This window comes from Macaca thibetana, chromosome 14 (genome assembly GCF_024542745.1).
Source record: "Macaca thibetana thibetana isolate TM-01 chromosome 14, ASM2454274v1, whole genome shotgun sequence".
NCBI lineage: Eukaryota > Metazoa > Chordata > Mammalia > Primates > Cercopithecidae > Macaca > Macaca thibetana.
In genome coordinates, this window is record NC_065591.1 from 61,140,534 (window position 1) to 61,162,867 (window position 22,334).

General features: G+C 38.1%; 1 protein-coding gene across 1 annotated transcript; it reads right to left on the minus strand.

Moving 5' to 3' along the window:
* Window positions 1–83: 83 nt before the first annotated feature.
* Window positions 84–19,745, minus strand: TRIM22 (tripartite motif containing 22). The gene is made up of 8 exons (XM_050756208.1): window positions 19,499–19,745; window positions 13,204–13,692; window positions 12,519–12,614; window positions 11,327–11,557; window positions 4,113–4,135; window positions 2,384–2,484; window positions 2,055–2,081; window positions 84–1,806 (listed from the first exon to the last, which is right to left on the minus strand). Exons 2-8 carry the CDS (start codon window positions 13,624–13,626, stop codon window positions 1,211–1,213), a joined length of 1,497 nt encoding a protein of 498 aa, XP_050612165.1. The 5' UTR covers window positions 13,627–13,692; window positions 19,499–19,745; the 3' UTR covers window positions 84–1,210.
* Window positions 19,746–22,334: the final 2,589 nt, after the last annotated feature.

Genomic DNA, 22,334 nt, shown 5'->3' on the forward strand with positions numbered 1-22,334 from the left:
GAGCCAAGTATTGTTTTATTGAAGCAAAAAGAAAACAGAACAAAAACAAAAAATTGTTTCCCAAGACATTGAAATAGCTGACATTTTTTCAGTAATAATCAGAACAATATTTATTTTTATATTTAAAATTCATAGAAAAGTGCCTTACATTTAATAAAAGTTTGCTTCTCAAAGTTATCAGAGGAATTAGATACAGTCTTGAACACCAATATTAATTTGAGGAAAATACACCAAAAGCATTAAGTAAACTATTTAAGATCATAGAGCTTGTAAGTGGAAAGATAAAAATGACCTCAGAAACTCTAAGCATTAAAAATCCACTATTAGTAAATAAATTACTACGGACTTCTTGCTTTAATTTTGTGATGAATATGGGGTGTCACTGGTAAACCAACACATTCTCAAGGATACATTATTTAGTGACGGATTCTTATGTACTTTGCTAGATATGAGTTGACAAGTTTCTCTTTCCTCAATCTTTTAAGGGGCAGAGTAAATGAGGAAGAAAAGAGATTGCAAAGGAATTACAGTAATACTGTTCTTTCTATAGGAGGGATTAGATGTATTTCCCTTGCAAATACAAAAAATATATATATTATTTACTACTAGTGAAACCAAGATACTAGGAATAATAATGTACAAGCATCTCTTGCAAGAAAGGGTAAGATTGTTACAAGTTAAATTGTGACTTCCTCAAATTTATATGTTGGAGTTTTTATTCCCAATACCTCCAAATATTACCTTATTTGGAAATAAGGTCTTTGTGGAGAATATAATGTTAAAATGATTTCATTAAGGCATTAGCGGTGGGCCCTGAGCCAGTATGACTGGTGTCTTAATGAAAAGGGAAAACTTGGGCACAGAGATGTACATACAGACAATGTGAAGAGTCATAGGGAGAAGATGTTGTCTACAAGTCAAGGAGAGAGGCATGGAACAAAGCCCTTCCTTGCAGACTTCAGAAAGAACCAACTCTGCTGGAATCTAGATTTTGGATTTCCAGCCCACAGTACAACAATACAATTACAGTTTAAATCAGCAGTCTATGATGCTTTGTTTTGGAAGCCCTAGCAAATGAATACAAAGACATTCTAAGTAAAAGAAGGGGAAAGAAAGGAAGAGATGGTCTCAGTGGAGATGAACTCAGGTGCAGAATCTGAATCTCAGCACAAGGGCTACTATGCAGAAATAGGTAAAGGAATGAGAACACTCAGGAGCTCGGTTGGCACAGGGTCATGGGGACTTGGCAGTTCCAAGGATTGAAATACGGATAAGCAGGTTGAGAAAAGCGACATCCAGAGAACTTGTAGATGAGTGCTCCATGGTTTGTGACATTGAAAAATGAGACAATGCCTGCCTCATAGTTTAGGAAAACCCCAACACGGCAGGGAGGCACAGCCATAAAGAGACTCAAAACCTTGGGATCAGCCGAGGAGGAGTCCTCAAAAGCATTATATTCACATGTATTCTGTAATCCTATAACCCAGTAGCCATATTGAGGTCTGTATTTGGAATAAACATTTGCATAATTTACACTCGGATCAAAAACAAACCCAGAGCTCTTCCTTTTATTAGGACTACTTATTTTACTGTATACGCCCAGGATCCAGGCAATCTTTCCAGACACATCTACTTCCCAGTAATATTTCCCCGAAGAGAAATATTGGCAGCCCAAGACACCAAAAGCAGAAAAATCACGTGGATTTGAATTATTAAATGTGAAGGTGCATACAGTTGCCACTTGTCTCTGATCCACAGAAACAGCAACATTCGAAATGGCACTGTCTGGATTCAGCATCACGTCCACTGTAGAAAAAATTACAGAGTCAAGTGAAGAATATGGGATAGGTGTGTCTTATGGCATTGAGAAGAGACATATTGAAAGTGGAACTTGTGTCGATATCAAATGGAACTTGTGCTGATAGAGGTTAGTAGGACGTTTAAGAACTACAGGGTATAAGCATGTTTGGGGAGGAACACATGAGACTCAGATTATGGGTTCTAATAGTAACCACAATTCTGAAAGGAGGTGATTTGAAAACCCCATATCTTACCCCAGTAGCACTGGACATCTGTCAGCTCTGAAATGACAAAAGTTTCAGTGATGTTGTTAGAAGCAAATGAGTAAGTACTGACACTTGTCTCTTCCCCAGAGTAGGGAAAGGAAAGGGGAATACTGGCATTCTATGTACTGGTGAATGAGAGGATGAATCAGACACCTGGCCATTCCCCCTAAGATAGGACCACATCTACCGCATAGGATTTTCCTCCTTCTCTGGCCCACCTCCTCTCCTATGTCCTACCTAAAAAAAAACACCTGCTTCCCTATTGAGCCCTGATACTAAGAAATCCACACTCACAGCCTTCCTCTGAATCCCCTTACCTTTGTGAACTTGCAACATCCTACTGAGATCTGGTGCTCTGAATACACTCTTCAGTTTCTTGGAAACAGGTTTTGGCTTCTTCAGTGTCCAGTTTTCACTCCTAGTGATAACAAAAATTGATAACCTTTACAGCTTTGCCCTATTTCTCTCCATCCAAGATCACTGTCTCTCACCTTTCACCATACTTACTGATGCACTTGGACCCTCTTCCCTGAGGACAGTAGAGGGGAGACACCTGACACTGGAGCTCAGAGAACTGTGCTCAGGTCTACCTGTCTGCCCACTTCCCCTCTGTGTAACCTTGGGAAGGTCTTCACTCAAAGATGTTCACTTTCTTACTTTTAAAATGTAATAATTAACCCCACGCTTTCTACCTCTTAAAAATGAATATAAAATTAGATAAAATAATAATGCTTTTTTTTTTTTTTTTTTTTGAGACGGAGTCTCGCTCTGTCACCCAGGCTGGACCTCTTAAAAATGAATATGAAATTGGATAAAATAATAATGCTTTTTGTTTGTTTGTTTGCTTCTGTTTGGAGACAGTCTTACTCTGTCATCTAGGCTGAAGTATAGTGGAGCAACCTCGGTTCACTGCAACCTCTGCCTCCCAGGTTCAAGGGATTCTCCTGCCTCACCCTCCTGAGTAGCTGGGATTACAGTTGCCTGCCACCATATCCAGCTAATTTTTTTGTACTTTTGGTAGAGACGGGGTTTCACCATGTTGGCCAGGCTAGTTTTGAACTCCTGACTTCAAGTGATCGGCCCACCTCGGTCTCCCAAAGTGCTAGGATTATAGGCGTGAGCCACCACACCCAGCCAATAATGCTTTTAAAAGATATTCTGTGCCTCTAAGAAACTTATTTAATATTTAGAAAAGTCATTGCCATCTCAGTGGGTCCACCAGGAAGAAGCCAGAGGTGTGGGTTCCTAGACAGGTGGTCATTAAAGAGGCCATAGAATCTGTCTACTGAGTGTTTGAGAGATATCAAAATGGAATCCTATATTGAAGAGCTAAAGGATTTCCAAAATCTGTTATCCCAATATGAGACCTAGAGAATAATCTCTGAGGTTTCAAGTTCTTTGGGGAGAGAAGAAATTACGATGACCAAATTAATTAATAGTGGTCTGATTTTCATGTGTTTAAAAAAACTTTGATGCTGCCAAGTAGGTGGGCAATTTTAGACACAAGAATATTATTTTTTCCTACAAGATAGTAAAGTATGTGAACAAGAAAAGGTTATATTAGCACCAGGACCAAAGCCACTATTCCTCAAGACTCGAATATATTTTTTTTAGAAATCTAAAAAGCACCACCTAGAAAGTTATTGTTTATTTTATTCTCAGTGAGGAAAATAAATATAAAGGCGCTGTCTCTGGAAAATTTGGAGTCTGGCATATAAAGAGGGCAGACCCTCACTGCAATAAGACAGGCATCTATGCAATATGGAAACAACAGAGACAAAGGTTTGAATAAAGTGAGTGAAATCATGGGGTTCTGATATTGCAAACTCTTATTCCTAAGGCCTCCATTGGCCCTAACTCTGTGACCTCCTAACACCTAAATTTCTTACAGTTGAAAACTTTAATCTGTGATTAGCAATTTGGGACAATTTAATACAGTTTCCCAGCCTTGTGATTTTTTATGTTGTTCTGATTGAAGGAAGATATCTTTCAGGACTATAATTCTCTTTTCAGACAAATGAGGCCATATCTCTCTTCCACATATACCTTTTCATGACGTCAATCACATCCTGGGGAAAAGATAGAAAACATAAGTCAAGATAGGGTTGCCAGATTTAGAACATAAAAGTGGCTAGTTCAATTTGAATTTGGGATAAACAATACTTTTTTTGTTTTATATATATGACCCTTGCAATATTTAAGATACTCTTGTACTAAAACTATTACGTTTCTTTTATCTGAAATTAAACTTAAACTGAGCATCCTGTATTTTGTCTAGCAATGCTTAAGAGTGATAAGCCCTCCTGTCTTACAAAGTTTTATCCACCTTCCTCCCCACACTCTTACTACCCCTGGATATGGTGGGAATAAATAGATGGTCACAGACGGGCCGAAGTGTGGAGATAAGATTCAGACTGACCACTGCAGAGGACTCAGATGAGGGAGTTAGGAAGATGCTTCAAGTATCTCAAGAAGGAATATATTTTAAAAAGAGGGAGAAATTCTAATATTTTTATACATTTTAATGAGATAACCTCATTAATTCATTGTGTTTTTATTTTATACATCAACAGACACAAAATGGCAAAATATGTTTGCCAGAAATTTTTTCAGGCTTTAGGGGTTCAATGATGAAAATTAATAATCAAAGTCCTTAAGAAGTGTGCTGTTGCCATGAGAGTAAAAGCAAGCAAGCATCTCAAGTAAAAGTTTGTCTGGCCTCCATGTACTCACTCTACATGCAACTAAACTCTACTGTAGGTGATCTCATCCATTTTTCAGTATGAAACAAGCCACAGGAGCAAGTAACTGCGTAGGTCTTAAATGTAACTTACTATTTCCCAACTATTTACACCCCACTGTCCAGAATAGTATCAATATCCACTTAGTCATCATCTTAGAAACTATAAAATTTTATCCTGGATTCCAACATTTTATTAACCTAGACTAGTTTCCATTTTTAACTGTTTTTAGCTGTCTTTTCTTTCTCACCATGACCTTTATTTCCTTTATTTTTTTGAACAAGTATGTGCCAATGTATTTGGTCTCTCTGCTGTCTGATCTGACCTCTTTTATACCAACAAAGAATTGACCTCCAGTTGACTTCACACCCTCAGAAATAGTTTCACTGCCTGTATTAGCTTTTTTGTTGTTATAATGTCTGACAAAACCCAACTAAAACTGGTTTAAATTTTTAAAAAACAAATTCAAGGGGTCAAGTATAATTTTACTCATAGCTGGGTTTTTAAACTAAAATCTTGCCATCAGAATCTGGTTTTTCTTCTAAAAATTATATTTTATACCTATTATATTGACTTATTTTCAGATTAATTATGGCATCAGCTTGATTCTCTTGGTTTAAATTATTATTCCTGATATGATACCCATCAGAAAAGACAAATTCTCTTTTTACTCATGACAGTAAAATTCTAAGGCATGCAAACTATTGACCCCAATTGAGTCAAGTATATATCGTAAAATAATAACTGTAAGCTTGGTAAAAATATAAGAATTGGCTATAATGATTTACCAGAACTGAGTAACATACATGCCTAATGCTACTAATTTTGTCTACTTTAACCAACTACAGGGAATGAGATAGGGTAGTGATGGTTCCTCAAAAGTTATTGTAAAGAAACAATCAAAAGGAATAGAGGTTGGACAAACAAATGTTGTCCTCTATGGTCCATTCCTCAGCTGTCTGCCACCTCTTCACCCTTATTACCAAACTGTTTCCAAAAAATGGCACAGTATAATACAATGGCTACAATAACATTAAAAATAGGTAACTTATACCATATAACCACTATAACTAAAAATAAATCAAAGACCTAAACCTATAAAACTCCTAGAAGAAAAAGGGAAAATTGCATGACATTGGATTTGGTAGCTATTTGTTGGCTATGATATAAAAAGAAAAGCCAATGTGAGAAAAAAATAAACAAACAGACCTTTACCAAAATTAAACTTTAAAAAAATCACTCTTAAGTTATGAAAAACACTATGAAGAGAGTGAAAAGCCAATCCACAGAATGGGAAAGCATAGTTACAAATCATATGTCTGATAAGGTATTAATATCCAGAATCTGTAAATGACTCCTACAATTCAACAAGAAAATCAACATCTATTCAGATAAAACCTCTCAACAAACTGGTAATAAAAGAGAACATCCTCAAAACTGATAAGAAACATGTATAAGTAATATACAGCTAATATCATAATTAATAGTGAAAGTCTGAATTACTTCCTCCTAAAATCAAGAAAAAGACTAGCGTGTGTGGTTTCACCACTACGGTCAACATTGTAGTGGAAGTTCTATCAAGTGCAATAAAAAAACACACACACAAACACACATAACAACAAAAAAGAAAGATAAAAAAGAAAAAAGGAAAAATAAAAGGAAATAAGACATCTAGCATGAAAGAGAAGTAAAACTATATTTGTTGGGTAAAATGATTTATTTTCCTTTGCGTATATAACCAGTAGTGGGATTGCTGGGTCTAACAGTAGCTTTGTTTTAAGTTCTTTCAGAAATCTCCAGACTGCTTTCTACAATGGCTGAAATAATTTACATTTCTACCAACAGAGTACATGCTCCCATTACTCGGTAGCCTCACTAGCTTCTGTTAATTTTTGACTTTATTATAATAGCCATTCTGACTGTTGTGAGATGGTATTTTGCTGTGATTTTGATTTGCATTCCTCTGGTTATCAGCAATGATGAGTATTTTTTCATATGTTTGTTGGCAGCCTGTATGTCTTCTTTTCATAAATGTCTGTTCATTATTTTGCCCGTTTTTAATGGGACGCTTTGTGTTTTTGCTTGCAAAGACATGGAATCAACCCAGGTATCCATCAATGGTAGACTGGATAAACAAAATGTGGTACATATACACCATGGAATACTACACAGCCGTAAAAAAGAATAAAATCATGTTCTTTGCAACATCAATGCAGCAGGAGGCCATAATCCTAAGCAAATTAACACAGGAACTGAAAATCAAGCACTGCATGTTCTCACTTATAAGTGGAAGCTAAATATTGAACATACATGGACATACATATGGAAATAATAGACACTGCAGGCTACACTAGGGGAGGGAGGAAGGGTGTGTGAGCTGAAAAACTACTGATTGGGTGCTATGCTCATTACCTGGGTGATGGGATCTGTATCCCAAACCCTCAGCATCACACAATATTTTGCATGTAACAAACCTGTACATATACTCCCTGTATCTTAAATAAAAGTGAAAATTTAAAAATTAACTATATTTATTTACAGATAGCATGATTAGGTATGTAAATGATCTCAAAGAATATACACAGAAACACACAACTACTAAAACTAGTAAAAGTTTAGCATGTGGAATAAATATTAAAGTTTTGAAAGAATAAAACTCATGATTCAAGAATTTTATATTCAGAAATTTTGTCCTGCAATAATGAAGAAATACTTTGCCATAAATGTTAAAAGACGTTTGGGGGAAGAAAAGATTGTATGTCTGAAATTCAGATCTTCACAAAGAGAGAAAGAGCACTGAAAAAGAAATAAAAGTAAAATAAAATATTTCATTTTTCTTATTCTCAACTAATATATAAGATAATGGTTTAAAGTAATAATATCAACAATGTAGCAGGTGATTATAGCTTATGGATAAGTGAAATGGATGACAGCAATGTTACTCAAGATTGAGGATACTCTGCTCTAAGGTACCTGCACTACATGTGAAGGGGTATAGTGTTATTTGTAAGTAGACTTAGATTAGCTGTAAATGTGTATTACAAACTCCAGGGCAAGCACTAAGCCTTTATATATATATGTATAGTGTTATTTATATTTTTAAAATATATTTTTATATATTTATAAAATGTTTATTTTTTAATATTTTTATACTTCAATATATATGTATGTTTTATATTTATATATACCTTTATGCATATTAGTTATATGTAACTAATATTATGTTGTGTATATTAGTAATGTATATGATATATAACTAATATAGCTATATTAGTTATGTATATTACTAATACATAACTAATAAGCTAAGAGAGGAAAGAAAATTGAATAATATGAAATACTCAATTGAATAATACAAAGTAGTCAAAAGTAAAAGAGGGCAGAAAAAGAGAGGAAGGGAAAAAAAGCAAAGAACAAGTAGAGTAAATAGAAAACAGTCAAAAGTGGTAGGTGTTTTAATTTTCTGGGATTGCTGTAACAAAGTAGCACAAACTGTATGGTTTTTAAACAACTGAGATTTATTCTGTCACAGTTCTTGAATCTAGGTCGAAACTCACGATATTGGTAACGTTTGTCCCTACTGTAATCCGTTCCATGCTTCCCTATTAGCTAGCTTCTGGTGGTTGCTGGTACACTGATTTCGGACTCTGGGCTTTCAGAACTATGAGACAATTTTTTGGTATGTGGTTTTAAGTCACAAAGTTTGTGACAATTTCTTACAGCAGTCACAGGAAACGATTACCGCTATAGTTGTACCCGAAAAGCACACTATATATCAACTGATCTAAATGGCATTCATAGAATATTCCATCTAATAGGCAAATATCTATTCTTCTCAAGCTCACACGGAAAATTAACCAAGCTATAACACATTCTATACCACAAAATACACTTTAACAAATGTAAACAACTGAACTCATACAAAATGTTTTCTTAGACAATAGAATTTAACTAGTAATCAATAACCGATAGCTGCAATACTCCAAAATATTAAGTAACACTTTAAAAATAGGCTTAGCTGGCTTTATTGGTAAATTGATGAATTCTACCAAAAGTTGGAGAAGGAAATTATCAAAATTCTCCCCAAATTTGTTCAGAAAACAAAAGGAGATGGACTACTTTGTAACCCATTCTATGAGGTCAACATTACCCTAATCCAAAGCCAAGTAAAGACATTATGAGAAAGGAAAACCAGAAACCAGTATCTCTCATGAACACAGATGCAAAAATTATCAACAGTACATTAGTTAAACAAATCCAACAAAATATATACAAAAATTGTGCACCACAAGTAAGTGGGATTTATTCAATGTATGCAAGCTGGTTCAATCTTTGAAAATTGATTATGTAATCTACCACATCAATAAAGAAGAAAAATCATATGATTATGTCAACTGAGGCAGAAAAGCTATTTGACAAAATTCACACACTTCATGATAAAAACTCTCAGCAAACTAGGAATAAAAAGGAAGTTTCTCCGCCGGTCGCACCTGACTGAGGTCAGGAGTTCGAAACCAGCCTGCCCAATATGGCGAAACCCAGTATCTACTAAAAATACAAAAATTAACCGGGCGTGGTGGTGGGCGGCCTGTAATCCCAGCTGAGGCAGGAGAATCGCTTGAGCCAGGGAGGTGGAGTTTGCAGTGAGCTGAGATGGTGCCACTGCACTCCAGCCCGGGTGAGAGAATGAGACTGCATCTCAAAAAAAAAAGAAAAAAAGAGGAAGTTTCTCAACTTCATTACAAATTTAAAAACAAAACGACTCCTATAGCTAACATCAGGAAATGAGAGACTGAGTACTTTCCTCCTGAGGTCAGGAAAAAGGAAAGGATATCCCCTCTCTCCATGCCTACTGAACGTTGTACTAGAAGTCCTGGTTAGTGCAATAAAATAAGTGAAGACACATGAAAACTATACAAACTGCTGGCTGGGCGTGGTGGCTCATGCCTGTAATCCTAGCACTTTGGGAGGCCAAGGCAGGTAGATTGCCTGAGCTCAAGAGTTCGAGACCAGCCTGGGCAACACAGTGAATCCCTGTCTTTACTAAAATATAAAAAAAAATTTAGCCAGGTGTGGCAGTGTGCGCTAGTCCCAGCTACTTGGAAGGTTAAGGAGGGGGAATTATTTGAACCCAGGAGGTGAAGGTTGCAGTGAGCTGAGATCATGCCACTACACTCCAGCCTGGGTAACAGAGCAAGACTCCTTCTCCCAAAAAACAAAACAAAACAAAACAAACAAACAAAAAAAACAGAAAAGAAAACTATACAAACTGCAAAGTATGAAATAATTAACTTTATTCTCAGATGACATGATTCTCTATGTAGAAAATGCCAAAGAATTGACATTAAAAAAAAACTCTTCTATGACTAATAAGTAATTATAGCAAGGTTGCAATATACATGATTAAAACACTAAAGTCAATTTCTTTTCTATGTGCCAGCAATGAAGAATTGAAATTTGAAATAGAAAAAATCACAATAGCACCAAAAATAAAAAATAGGATAAACTCTAAAAAGAGATGTACAGAATCTACATGTGGAAATAATAAGCTTTTCAGCAGTGTTAGTTTTTAGGAAAAAGCAAATTAAAACTACATTGAGATACCATTACATTCCCACTAGAAAGGCTGTAACTAAACAAAAAAAAAAAAAAAAAAAAAAAAAAAAAAAAAGAAGGAAATATCAAGTATTAAAAAGGATGTGAAGAACCTAGAAACTTTTTATATTACTTTTTATAAGCTTTTATATTGTTACTCATATAGAATGAGTAACGACTTTGGAAAATAGTACAACAACTTAAAAATTATACATAAACTTAACATATAACACTCTTAAAATCTACTCAAGATAAATGAAAACATGTTTGTATGAGGACATGTAAGTGAATGTTTACTGTAGCATTATTCATAATAGTCCCTAACTGGAAAATATTCATATAGCCACCAACTGGTGAATACACAAACATAACATGATTTATTCAGATAATGGAATAGTATTAGCAGTAAGAAAGAGCAAAATGCTGATACATACTGCAATATAAATAAACCTCAAAATATTAAGCTAAATTAAAGATGCCAGATGCAAAAGACTACATGTTGTATAATTCAATTCATATTGAAATGTCCAGAGAAGCCAATTCTATACAGACAGAAAACAGATTGGTTGCCAGGAGGTGGAGGTAGAAGCAGATATTGACTGTAAACAGGCATGAGAAATGTTTTTGATGTGATGGGGAAGTTCTAAAACGAATTTGCTCATGGTACAAAGAATCTTCTCTCCAAGCTCAAATTTTTACACTGCCTCTCATAAGTAAATAATAAAGGGAATTTCCCTTGCCACTCATACACTTAATTATCTCTGTGACTCCTGAAATGATGGGCATAAAAGGGGCACTGCCAGGCCAAAGGAACCATTTAATGTCACCACACAGAAGAAAGCCTAGAGACTGGGAAGGGAAGGAAAATCAGCCTCTGTGTTTTTCCCCTAATCTCATATGTAGGTGCTCCATCCCAAGTCTTACCTGCAGCATCTCTATTGATGACCCCCTCAACCTCCGCTGGAGATCTGAGATGAGCTTGCTGGCATCCTGCCTCTGCTGGACCAGCTGGTCTCTAGCTGCTGCCAGGTTATCCAGCACATTCACCTCACCTTCCTCCAGCTTTTGCAGCTCTCTCTGCTCCTCACTGTCCAAGATGACTCTCATTTCATTGAACCCTTTCAGAATCTTCTGTCTCTCGAGCTGGATATAATTCTTGAATGAGAAGAGAAGAGAAAGAGGCAGTCAGTCTGGCTGGTTGAAGGTCTGCTTTGTATGAGCCTGGGAGCCAGGATAAGAACTGTTTTCCTCAGGGAGTTCTCAAAAAGAATACGAGGCAAAAGCCAATACACAATTTCTGGTGAAGCCAGGCTTTTCTATTTTTTAACCGGAACTCCTTCCAAAGCAATACACTCAAGTCTTTTATTGAGGCCTAATCTGAGACAAAATGTGATGCTTGGGTGAGGCTTGGATTATAGACACCTGTCCTGAACAACCTTGCCTTTCTCTCTCTTAAATCCCTCTACCTGGTCGGGCACAGTGGTTCACGCCTGTAATCCCAGCACTTTGGGATGCAGAGGTGGGCGGATCACGAGGTCAGGAGATCAAGACCATCCTGGCTAGCATGGTGAAACCCCATCTCTACTGAAAATACAAAAAATTAGCCGGGTATGGTGGCACGTGCCTGTAGTCCCAGCTACTTGGGAGGCTGAGGCAGGAGAATCGCTTGAACTGGGAAGGCAGAGGTTGCAGTGAGCCGAGATCACTCCACTGCACTCCAGCCTAGATGACAAATCAAGACTCTTGTCTAAAAAAAAAAAAAAAATTCCCCTACCCAAACCACCTAAACAGGGAATCCTGGGTCTTTCCTCAGGTTGTTTACTGGAAGGATTGGAGCCTCAAACTTGATGACACAAATGGAACACAGGATTCACAGGAAGCATTTTCACAGGTATTTCCCTCCATGCCTTCACTTCCAAATATTGTGTTGATTTATGATATGTCTGCTCTCCAGCCCCCAAACTCCAACAGGGAAGGAATTAAATGAGACCTAATCATATGACTTCTATAATTGTTAATTCTAGCACAGCAAAGGGGAAGTGGTCTCCTTGTGATAGAGCCCAAGGTCCTGCCCAGATTCCTGTCTAATTATCCCTTAGGAGGTGTCTCCTCCTGCCTTCCAGACGGTTCTCTCTTGTCTGACGTCATCTTCCAGCTTCTCAGCTTCTTGATCCTCCTTTGTCAGCTTCTGCAGGGCTGCCTGCAGCTTTTCCTGTGAGAAAGAAATTATACCAGAGTAAAGTTATGAGTTTTCTCAGCACCTGGATAGAGGATAGCAAGGAAGAAATCGGATGGCTCTCAGAAGGGACTAGTTTACAGAAACAGTGAGGCTGGTGATTAGAACCTATGGCATGGGGGAAAATCTGAGGAGATGAACGTATTCTTTATTACTGGATGATGGAAGTTACCATCCCCTTATCAAGAGTAGCCTGATTCTTTTCCTAGAGAAAAAGCAGACCCTGCATTAAGGAAAGACTTCCTTTCATTGCCACTTTTGCCACATCTAACAAGACATGTTCTCAAAAACACCTTTCTTCTCGGAGTGGCAATTAAAGCTTATCTTACAAAGCAATTCTCCATTCATTCAACTTTTCCTTGCTAAAAAATGTACTCTTTTAAATAAAAGCAATGTGCAGCACTGTCCTTCAGGCTTCAGAAACTAAGTAAAGAGTTTGGAAAGAGATCACAGGGCTCTCAGTTCTATGGTGAAAAGGGGAATAAAGCAGGACAAAAAACGTGGAGATTTCACATCAGGTACCATTTCTGCTCTCTGCTTTCTCTTCCTCTACCTTGGAGCCTACCTGACATTCCTTGACCACCTCGTTTATGCGGAATGTTTGGTGACCTTGGTGTTCCTGAGACAGTTCACAAACCCAGCAAATGACTTTTCCATCTTCCTTACAGAAGATCTGGAGTTTTTTTCCATGGTGCTCACAGATGTCTCTCTTCTGCCCCTCCTGTGGGCTCATCTTGACCTCCTTGACTCTCTCAACTATGTTGGCCAGATGCCGATTAGGTCGGAGCTTCCCAGGCTGGAATCTGCTCTGACACACAGGACAGTTGCTTTCTCCTCTTGAGATGGTCACTGACTCCTTGATCTTTGCAGTGATGCAGGCTTGGCAGAAGCTGTGGCCACAATCTAGGCTCAGAGGTTCTGTTAGGAGCTCCAGGCAGATGGGGCAGGTCACCTCCTTCTCTATGTCTACCTTTACTGAGAAATCCATTGCACTGCTCCCTTGGCTTCTTTCTGTCTTGACTCTTGAACTTCTTGGTCAGAAAATCCTGCAGTGCTGGAAATGTTGAAGGGGACAGGGTAAGAAAAGCGGGAATAGAAAGAATACTGCTTTTACAGAGATTTAGAACAGGACCAAAAATTAATATTTAACAGAGAAAGGAGAAAAGAAAGGCAAGAAGAATAAACCAATGACAGAATAAAATGGACTTTGTAGTAATTTGAAACACTTTATTCTTAATTTTTGTCTCAGGACAAATTTCACCCCATCAAGGCAATTATTGTTATTTTCTCTTCTACTGGAGAGGACAAACTGAAGCTTTTCTACCAAGAGGTTCGTGTAACCCATCATTTATCCTGCCTTTTGTTCCCCAACCCAAAACACATTTTCCATGTTAAATGCACTAAGCACACCGCTGCCCCTGGGCTTTCGCACATGCTTTTCTCTCTGGATGACGTGATTGTATCTCTAATATTTGCATGATTCACTAATATTTGTGTATTTTTAAGCTACTGAGTTGTATTTACATAGCATCATACACTCTCATTTTTAAGTGTATAATGTGATAATTTCTACTAAATTTGTGGAACTATATGACTGTTACTGTAACACAATTTAAAATTATTTTTACCACCTGAAAAAAAAAAACAAAAAACCCTAATGCCGTTACTCCTATTCTGATCCCAAGCTCCAGACAATCACTAATATCCTTTGGGTTTTTAATCAATTGATAAAAATAGAATCATAATATATGGTCTTTGGTATCTGAATTATTTTATTTATACTGTTAAGGTTTATCTCCTCTGCTTTTTCCACATGTAAAAAACACCTCCTCAATTAAACTATCAAATCTATGACTCCTCAAGGCTTTTGCACTTGCTCCTCTCTCTCCATAAAATGATCCTTCCCCTGATGTTAGCAAGAGTCATTCTTAAATTTAATTCAATCTCTTAGATGTCCTCTTCTTAGAAGGACATACTATAACTTACTTATAGCAAAACCACCAGTAATATCACTCACTGCACATTTATCTTCTTATTTTTACTATGTAATATATAAGATTGTTCTTTAAATGTCTACTTCTTCCTCCTGAAAAGTAATCCATTCATAGACATGGGACTGTTTTTGTTCACTGATATGTCCTCTATACATAGAAGAGTGAATCACATACAGGAATAAAATGTTGAACGAATATTTAAAGCTACAACTTTCTTATCCCTCCATAGATGATTAGACCTTTGAATCAGATTTTCATCTTTTCTTTCCATCAATTAGCAGTTTCCCAATAGCTGAGCTTTGGGACCATGATTATGGTTTCCAGTGAAGAAGAGTTCACATCCTAACACATCTACCCATAGCAAGTCCTCCCATGACCTCACACTCACTCCCCAAAGACATACACACACACCCACACACCACTGCAACCACCACCACCGCCACCATCACAATAAGAAAATAACTTTATCATGAAGAATTTTATAACCAGTTACAATTTGGAAATAATTTTGACTTCTTTATTCTTCATACAAAACCCTTGAGAAAGAAGAATACTCCCTTTCTTCAGGTGTGTCAATAGAATTAAGTAACTTACAAAGATCACTCATTCTAATCTAATCGGTAGAGTAAGAGTGAATGTATTGTCTCCAAGGTCCTCCTTCAGAGTTCTCTCCACTACTGCACAGATTTAAACAGACAACAAAGGTAAAGGTTACAACAGCTATACTGATACCCAGTGCTATGGGGGTATAGAAATGGAGAGATTCAGACCAGCTATGTAGTTCTAGGGCATGCTGTGGTTTTAAATGTTGAAATTTCACCGTGGCCTGGGCATAAGGCGAGGATGGTGATAGGAACCTAAAGGTGTATATCTTTAGGGAAGACGAAAAGAGGCTAAAATAGTTATAGGATCACACACGTGACATAGATTCAATGAATATACTTTTTAAAGAAACATCTGTTGGTCATGGGAGAAAAGTCTCTATCCATAAAGGAGGCCAAGTATATTGAGAATATGTAGCGGAGGGATAAGGTCTGTCCTGTTTCTCCCCAAATGATGCTGGAATCCTAATGTGTGAATGTCCTTTTATTTGCAGATAGTATATTTAAATACTATTTAGTTACCATGTGCTCATTAGGACAGACCCTTATCCAACATGACTGTATCCTTATTAAAAAGGGACATTTACACACAAGGAATATGCTAGGGTGAAGAAGAAAGCAGAGATCAAGGTGATGCACCTATAAGCCAAGGAATGCTAAAGGTTTCCAGGAAACTATTAGAAGCTGGAAGAGAGGCATGGAGCAGATGCCTCCTTCATAGCCTTCAGAAGGAGCCAGCCCTGCCAACACATTTTATCTTGGATAACTAGTCTCCAGAATTGTAAGGCAATATATTTCTGCTATTTAAGCCAACCACTTTTGGTACTTTTTCTACGACAGCTCTAGAAAACTAATACAAGTGCTTATTTTTCTTGATTTATTCATTCTTTATTCTAACATTGAAGAAATGTAGCCCCATTGAAACCCTTCCAACCTAAGACAGGTAAACAGATAGACACATAAACAAAATGCATGCTCCCCTTTGAAGGTGGTACAAATGTAGGAGTTTTTATGACACGGTGAAGGCTAACTAGGTCCATAACTTCCTTATTTCAGAATACTCTGATTACCTGCACAGAAGCTTTCCGTATGTGTACAATTTAGATTAAAAAAAAAAAAAAAATGGTCAGGCGCTGGAGCTCAAACCTATAATCCCAGCACTTTGGGAGGCTGAGGCAGGCAGATTACCTGAGGTCAGGAGTTTGAGATCAGCCTGGCTAATATGGTGAGACCCTGTATCTACTAAAAAAAAAAAAATACAAAAATTAGTCAGGTGTGATGGCAGTTGCCTGTAGTCCCAGCTAATTGGGAGGCTGAGGCAGGAGAATCGCTTGAACCCGGGAGGCAGAGGTTGCAGTGAGCTGAGATCACGCCACTGCACTCCAGCCTGGCGACAGAGCAAGACTCAATAAATAAATAAATAAATAAATATTAAATTAAATTAGAGTGGCTATACAATAAGGAGAAAAACTGCTATAAGGAGTTTAGCCACCAATACCTTTTTTTTTTCTTTTTTGAAACAAGGTCTCACTACGTTGCCCAGGCTGGTCTCAAACTCCTGAGCTCAAGCGATCCTCTTGCCTCGGCTTCCCAAAGTGCTGGCATTTTTGGCTAGGCATTGGCACGAGCCACCATGCCTGGCCTAGCGAACATCTTTTAAATTTCCCCTGTTTCTTGGGTCAGGAACTACCAATGGAGAAAATAGTTCCTGTTCTTGGCATGCAGAAACCTGTAGAACTTAGAAACATTGTTACCACTTCCTATTTGTCTAAACTCAGAGTTCCTTTTTCCATGACCCATTAAAATGTCCAGGGTTTAGTTTTCCCTACATTAATGACCCTTTTTCCAAGAGTTCTAACTCTCTGGTCAATATGTTTCAGATAAGTCATTTTGTAACAGAGGACAAATTTCATAAAGCTACTCCAGTTTCATCTCTTTCTCTCACAGTTAGTTCATCAGTTCTTAAATCCATCATTTTATTGAAGACTCTGCTCAAAATCATTTTCTCACAGTGAGACCTAATTTGAAATCTATATTTAAAGTTGCAAAGCCCTTGACAAGAGCACTGCAGATACCAGATCCTATTGCAGCCCTTTTAGTTTGTTGCTTTTGCTTTGTTGATTTTACATTTATCCTGTAGTAACTGCTACCTTTTTGCTACATTAAAACTGCTGGTTTGCTTCCTTTTTTTTTTTTTTTTTTTTTTTTTTTTTTTGAGCCGGAGTCTCGCTCCGTAACCTAGGCTGGAGTGCGGTGGCACCATCTCAGCTCACTGCAAGCTCCACCTCCCAGGTTCAAGCCATTCTCCTGCCTCAGCCTCCCGAATAGCTGGGATTACAGGCGCCCGCCACCAAGCCCGGCTAATTCTTTGTATTTTTAGTAGAGACGGGGTTTCACCATGTTAGTCAGGACGGTCTTGATTTCCTGACCTCATGATCCACCCACCTCGGCCTCCCAAAGTACTGGGATTACAGGCCTGAGCCACCGTGCCCAGCCTACTTCCTTTATTTGACTGCGTGTTTACTTCCTTTTCCCTAGTCCAGAGTACAATCTCTTCCCAGTATTTAATGTTTATTGTATATCAAATAGTTTCTTTTCTTTTTTTTTTTTACTCTAGCTGTATGCTTTTGTTTTGTGAATTTAGTCAAAAATATTTTTTAAAAATTAATAGTACAGTTTTATTTATTGGGCCCTGTACTAGATTTGAGTAGACAATTAATAAATACTAGATATGGACCTTGACAAGATGTACAGCACAGACACATAAGGAGACAGTTACCTGGACCTCTGAAAAATGAAACAAAGAAAAGGACGCATCAGAATATGGGTGACACAGGCATCAAGGTACAAAATGCTCAGAGATAAGATCAAGATAAGACTCAGGAGAAATTACCAACTCCTTGCCTTAACTCTGTGCAAGGAAAAAGTGAGTAGGGAGTTGAGGGAACTCATGACGAAAAGGTGTACCTAGAATAATAGCAACTTCTAAAGCAGGAGCAGATACCCAAGGTTCGTGGAGTGCTACAGAACTAAGAGTAAGCTGCGGGCTCCCAGAAGAACAAGTTCCCTGTGGCTGGACCTTCAGAGACAAGTGACCAAAGCGGAGCTGCAGAGATGAGCAGCAGTCTGACCATTCCGCAACCTCTCTCATCAGACTAACCAGAGGGCTGCTAATTCATCAGGAAAGCTATGGACAGCATCCGAAAAGTTACCAGAAGGCAAGTAAAAGGATATGCTTCAAAAGGGCCTTCCTCCTGAAGAATGAGTACCTAAGACTCCTTCCCCTCATACCCAGATCCAGATAAGGGCTCTCATCCCTGCTGAACCTCATCATGAGGTTGCTTTATGAAAAATGAAAACAGCTTAATTGCACAAGCTTCTTCGGGAGAAAGGAGGAAGGAATTTGCTGCCTCTGAATAAGAGAATATTCTGATCCACGTTGGCAAACTGGAAAAATCAAAATGACAGAATAGGAATGTGGGATATGATAAGGTTTCTCTTCAAATAGCCTGATCAATCCTTTATTCTTTAATTCACAGTGCCCCCTCCCGCCCCCCATTTCCCGTTTCTTCTCTTTTCTTTCCTTTCTGCTTTTGCTACATGCCCAGACATGCCACAGTAGCAGGCGTTATCAGTACCAACTCACATTCTTTTCCTTATTTTGGAAGATTAGTTCTCTAGCTCATCGCAGACACCCCTTCCCCATCTCCCCACTCTCCCTCACGTGCTCATCTTATCTAAAGAAAGTTAAAATGTTTAGCCAACTGGGTCTAGTTTAGATTGTGTGGCTGACTCCAGCCAATGGGGAAATGACACAGGGGCAAGATTTGCATCAGGAATAAAAAATTTCTTCCTCCTTTGTTCTAGTGTGCTCTCATGGTGACTGGCCAAGAAGAAGCACCCGTCTACGCAGAAGTAAAATTGCTTTGCTGAGAAATCCTTTGTTTGAGTGCTCATCTCCCTTAAGATTCTGAGCTTTATTTCCAACAAGGAAGATGATAGAGGTACCTAGATTGAAGAAATGAATGGTCTCTCTAGGAAACAAACAAGACTTTTTGCTTTTGCAAACCTCTCTTCTTTAAAGGTTACCCCTTTCCCAGACTCAATGCTTTCTTCCTCCGCCATTTCAGCAGACAGTTCATAAGCTGCCTCTTTTTGTTTATGCAGAGCAGCTTCAGAACCACAAATTAAACTCAGCCAGACACAATCAACCTATTCTTCTCAAAGCCTCCCATTCTATGCTCCCACAAATTGCCCCACTCACCTTCAGTCCAAAGTAGAGGAGTCTTGAATCAGGAGAGAAGAGTGAGGGCAGGGCAGGAGCAGGCGTGGACCAGATTCACTCACAGGAGCTGAGTGAGAAACGAAAGTTAAGTTCTCAGAAGTGAAAGAAAACAAAGGAAGCTGAATAGGAACTTACATAACAATAAGCCCTGGGGAATAGTAATGTTGCAGTATGTTCTAGCATCTGCTGTACCGGCAAGGCACTCAGTCACTACTTCCTTGTTCTTAGTGTGGTTTCCTCAAGCAAAAATATTTGAATAAAAAGAATGTGAATTACAGTTATACATTCTACAGCTTGCCTGAACACTTAGAATTCCAATGCAGTTCTAAAATTATTATCAAATTTATCTTCTATTTAAGACCTAAGCAAGGAAAATAAAGATCCAGAGACTTGGGACCTAGCTTCTTGAAATGCAGTCTGATGAGGAAGATACTCAGTTATAAAGCTCTACAAATTTGGACTGACAAGATGAGTATTAGCAGCTGACATTGTGAATGGTAAAAATAAAATTATTTTTATAAATAAAAGGACCTTTAGTGTGAGCCCATTGAAAAAAATGGTCTCAAAATGTCATTAAATCTTAAAAGTCCATCAGTTAATTATCACTTCCTGCTCCTAATCCAGACAGGCCAGATGAGGATGGATTCCAGAGAATAATAGAGGTAAAACTGTGTCAGTGTCATGTTACCTAGCCACGGAGGCAGGTGAGGACATGGAAGTTAATGGATGATGCTGTTTAATTATAATCATTCACTGAGTTACTTTCATGCCTTCACAATTTTTCCACTTTTCCCTGCTTCCCTAAGAAAAATTTGGTCACTTTTACACAATCAATTAAAAAGTAGCACTGAAACATGTTATGTGTCATGCACATACTTCTGTGCCCTGTTGTCTATCATATTCTTGTTTGCTTAACTGCATGTGCCAGATAATGCCATAAAAAACTGATGGAGGCCCATAATGTCTCATGCCTGTAATCCCAGCACCCTGGGAGGCCCAGGTGGGTGGATCACATGAGCCCAGGACTTCAACGCCAGCCTGGGCAACATGGTGAAATCCCATCTCTAAGAAAAATTAAAAAAAAAAAAAAGCTAGGTGTGGTCATGTGCACCTGTAGCCCCAGCTACTGGGGAAACTGAGATGGGAGGATGGTTTGAGCCCAGGAGGTAGAGGTTGCATTGAGCCAAGATTGCACCATTGCACCATAGCACTCCAGCCTGGGTGACATAGTAAGACCTTGTCTCTACAAAAAACAAACACAACACACCACACCACACACACACACACCCCCAAAAAAGAAAAAGGCAGCTCATGGAGCTTCCATAACGTGGATCCCTGACTGACACTATGGAGCATAGCCATCTTCATACTTTAATCAATGATACACATGTAGGATGACTGAGAAATCAATGTTTATTATTTAAATAATAGGTACTTTGGTATTAATTGTTGCTCACAAAATAATAAGCTAATCCTGGCTATAAATTCTTTCCTACTCACTTATATCTATGAGGACCTTATTCAATCAGTTGAAAGCCTCAAGAGAAGAAAAAACTGACTTCTCCCCCAGAAGAGGGAATATTACCAGCAGGCAAACTTCAGGCTTGAGCAATAACATTGACTCCTTCTTGGATCCAGAGTCTCTTGGTCCACCTTGCAGACTTTGAATTTGCCAGTTTCCAAAATCACATGAGACATTTCTCAAGTCTCTTTCCAAATAAATTCATAGTTTAGTGATTCCATTGCTGTGATGAACCTTGACTAAGACAGGCATGAATGCAGAGAAATAAGCAAGAGATGTAATTTTAGGTATATTCCATGTTTGAATCGAATATCTTGTTGACATTTGTAGGGCAGTGAGGGCTCAGTGAGTGAATGTGTTTTTTTGGAGTGCACAGAGTGGAGTCCAGGTGTCAACCACAATGGACAAAGTGAATGAATTCATTTATCCAGAGACCTTTTCTCTGTCCATTATTTCTTCCCTTCTCAGCACTTCCATAGATCTCATAGCCATCCTTTTCTTCTCCTCTGCCTTTGAACATCTGAACTGACCTTTCATCCTGTTCTGATTTATCTCATGAAGTATTAATTGCAGCTGAGAGAAAGCAGTAGGAATATTAGGTCCTGACAAGATACCAGAAAACCTGGGCCAATAGGAAACCTGAATGCACCACACATAATTTGTCACCAGATTTGAGCATGTTGGCAGGCTCCATATTCTAACTTATGCTCTAAATTGTAGAAAATATAAATTATTGTTGGGTCTCTGTGTTTTCTCTGTAAACCTTATGTATCCTGCTTTCCTGCTTGACGAGGAATCATGAAATATCTCCACCTTTGAGTCCATGGATGTTTAACATTTTTCTCCTCAAGAAAAGGAGCAAAGTAAGAGTAAATATGGTTAGAGTCTGAATAATAGGAAGAAAACAGAGAGGATATTTTTAAAAATCGTTTAAAATTTGTTTAAAAATTTACATAATTATTACTTTTTTTTTTTTTCTGAGACAGAATCTCACTCTATTGCCCAGGCTGGAGTGTACTGGCACGATCTCAGCTCACTTCAACCTCCACTTTCCGGATTCACGCAATTCTCCTTCCTCAGCCTCCTGAGTAGCTGGGATTACAGGCATCCGCCATTACACCCAGCTAATTTTTGTGTTTTTAGTAGAGATGAAGTTTCACCATGTCAATCAGGCTGGTCTCAAACCCCTGACCTCAAGTGATCCACCCCCCTCGGCCTCCTGAAGTGCTAGGATTACAGGAGTGAGCCAATGTGAGAGTAATTATTACATAATAATTACTAATGCCACCTAAG

What these genes read in the sequence shown, in the direction of transcription:
- TRIM22 (XM_050756208.1), bottom strand. Translation starts at nt 13,626, where the DNA reads ATGGATTTCTCAGTAAAGGTAGACATAGAGAAGGAGGTGACCTGCCCC. An exon ending in GTGATTGACGTCATGAAAAG is followed by an intron (nt 2,485 to 4,112) that starts GTATATGTGGAA and finishes TGTTATCACTAG; the next exon opens with GAGTGAAAACTGGACACTGA. An exon ending in GATGTTGCAAGTTCACAAAG is followed by an intron (nt 2,082 to 2,383) that starts GTAAGGGGATTC and finishes TTGTCATTTCAG; the next exon opens with AGCTGACAGATGTCCAGTGC.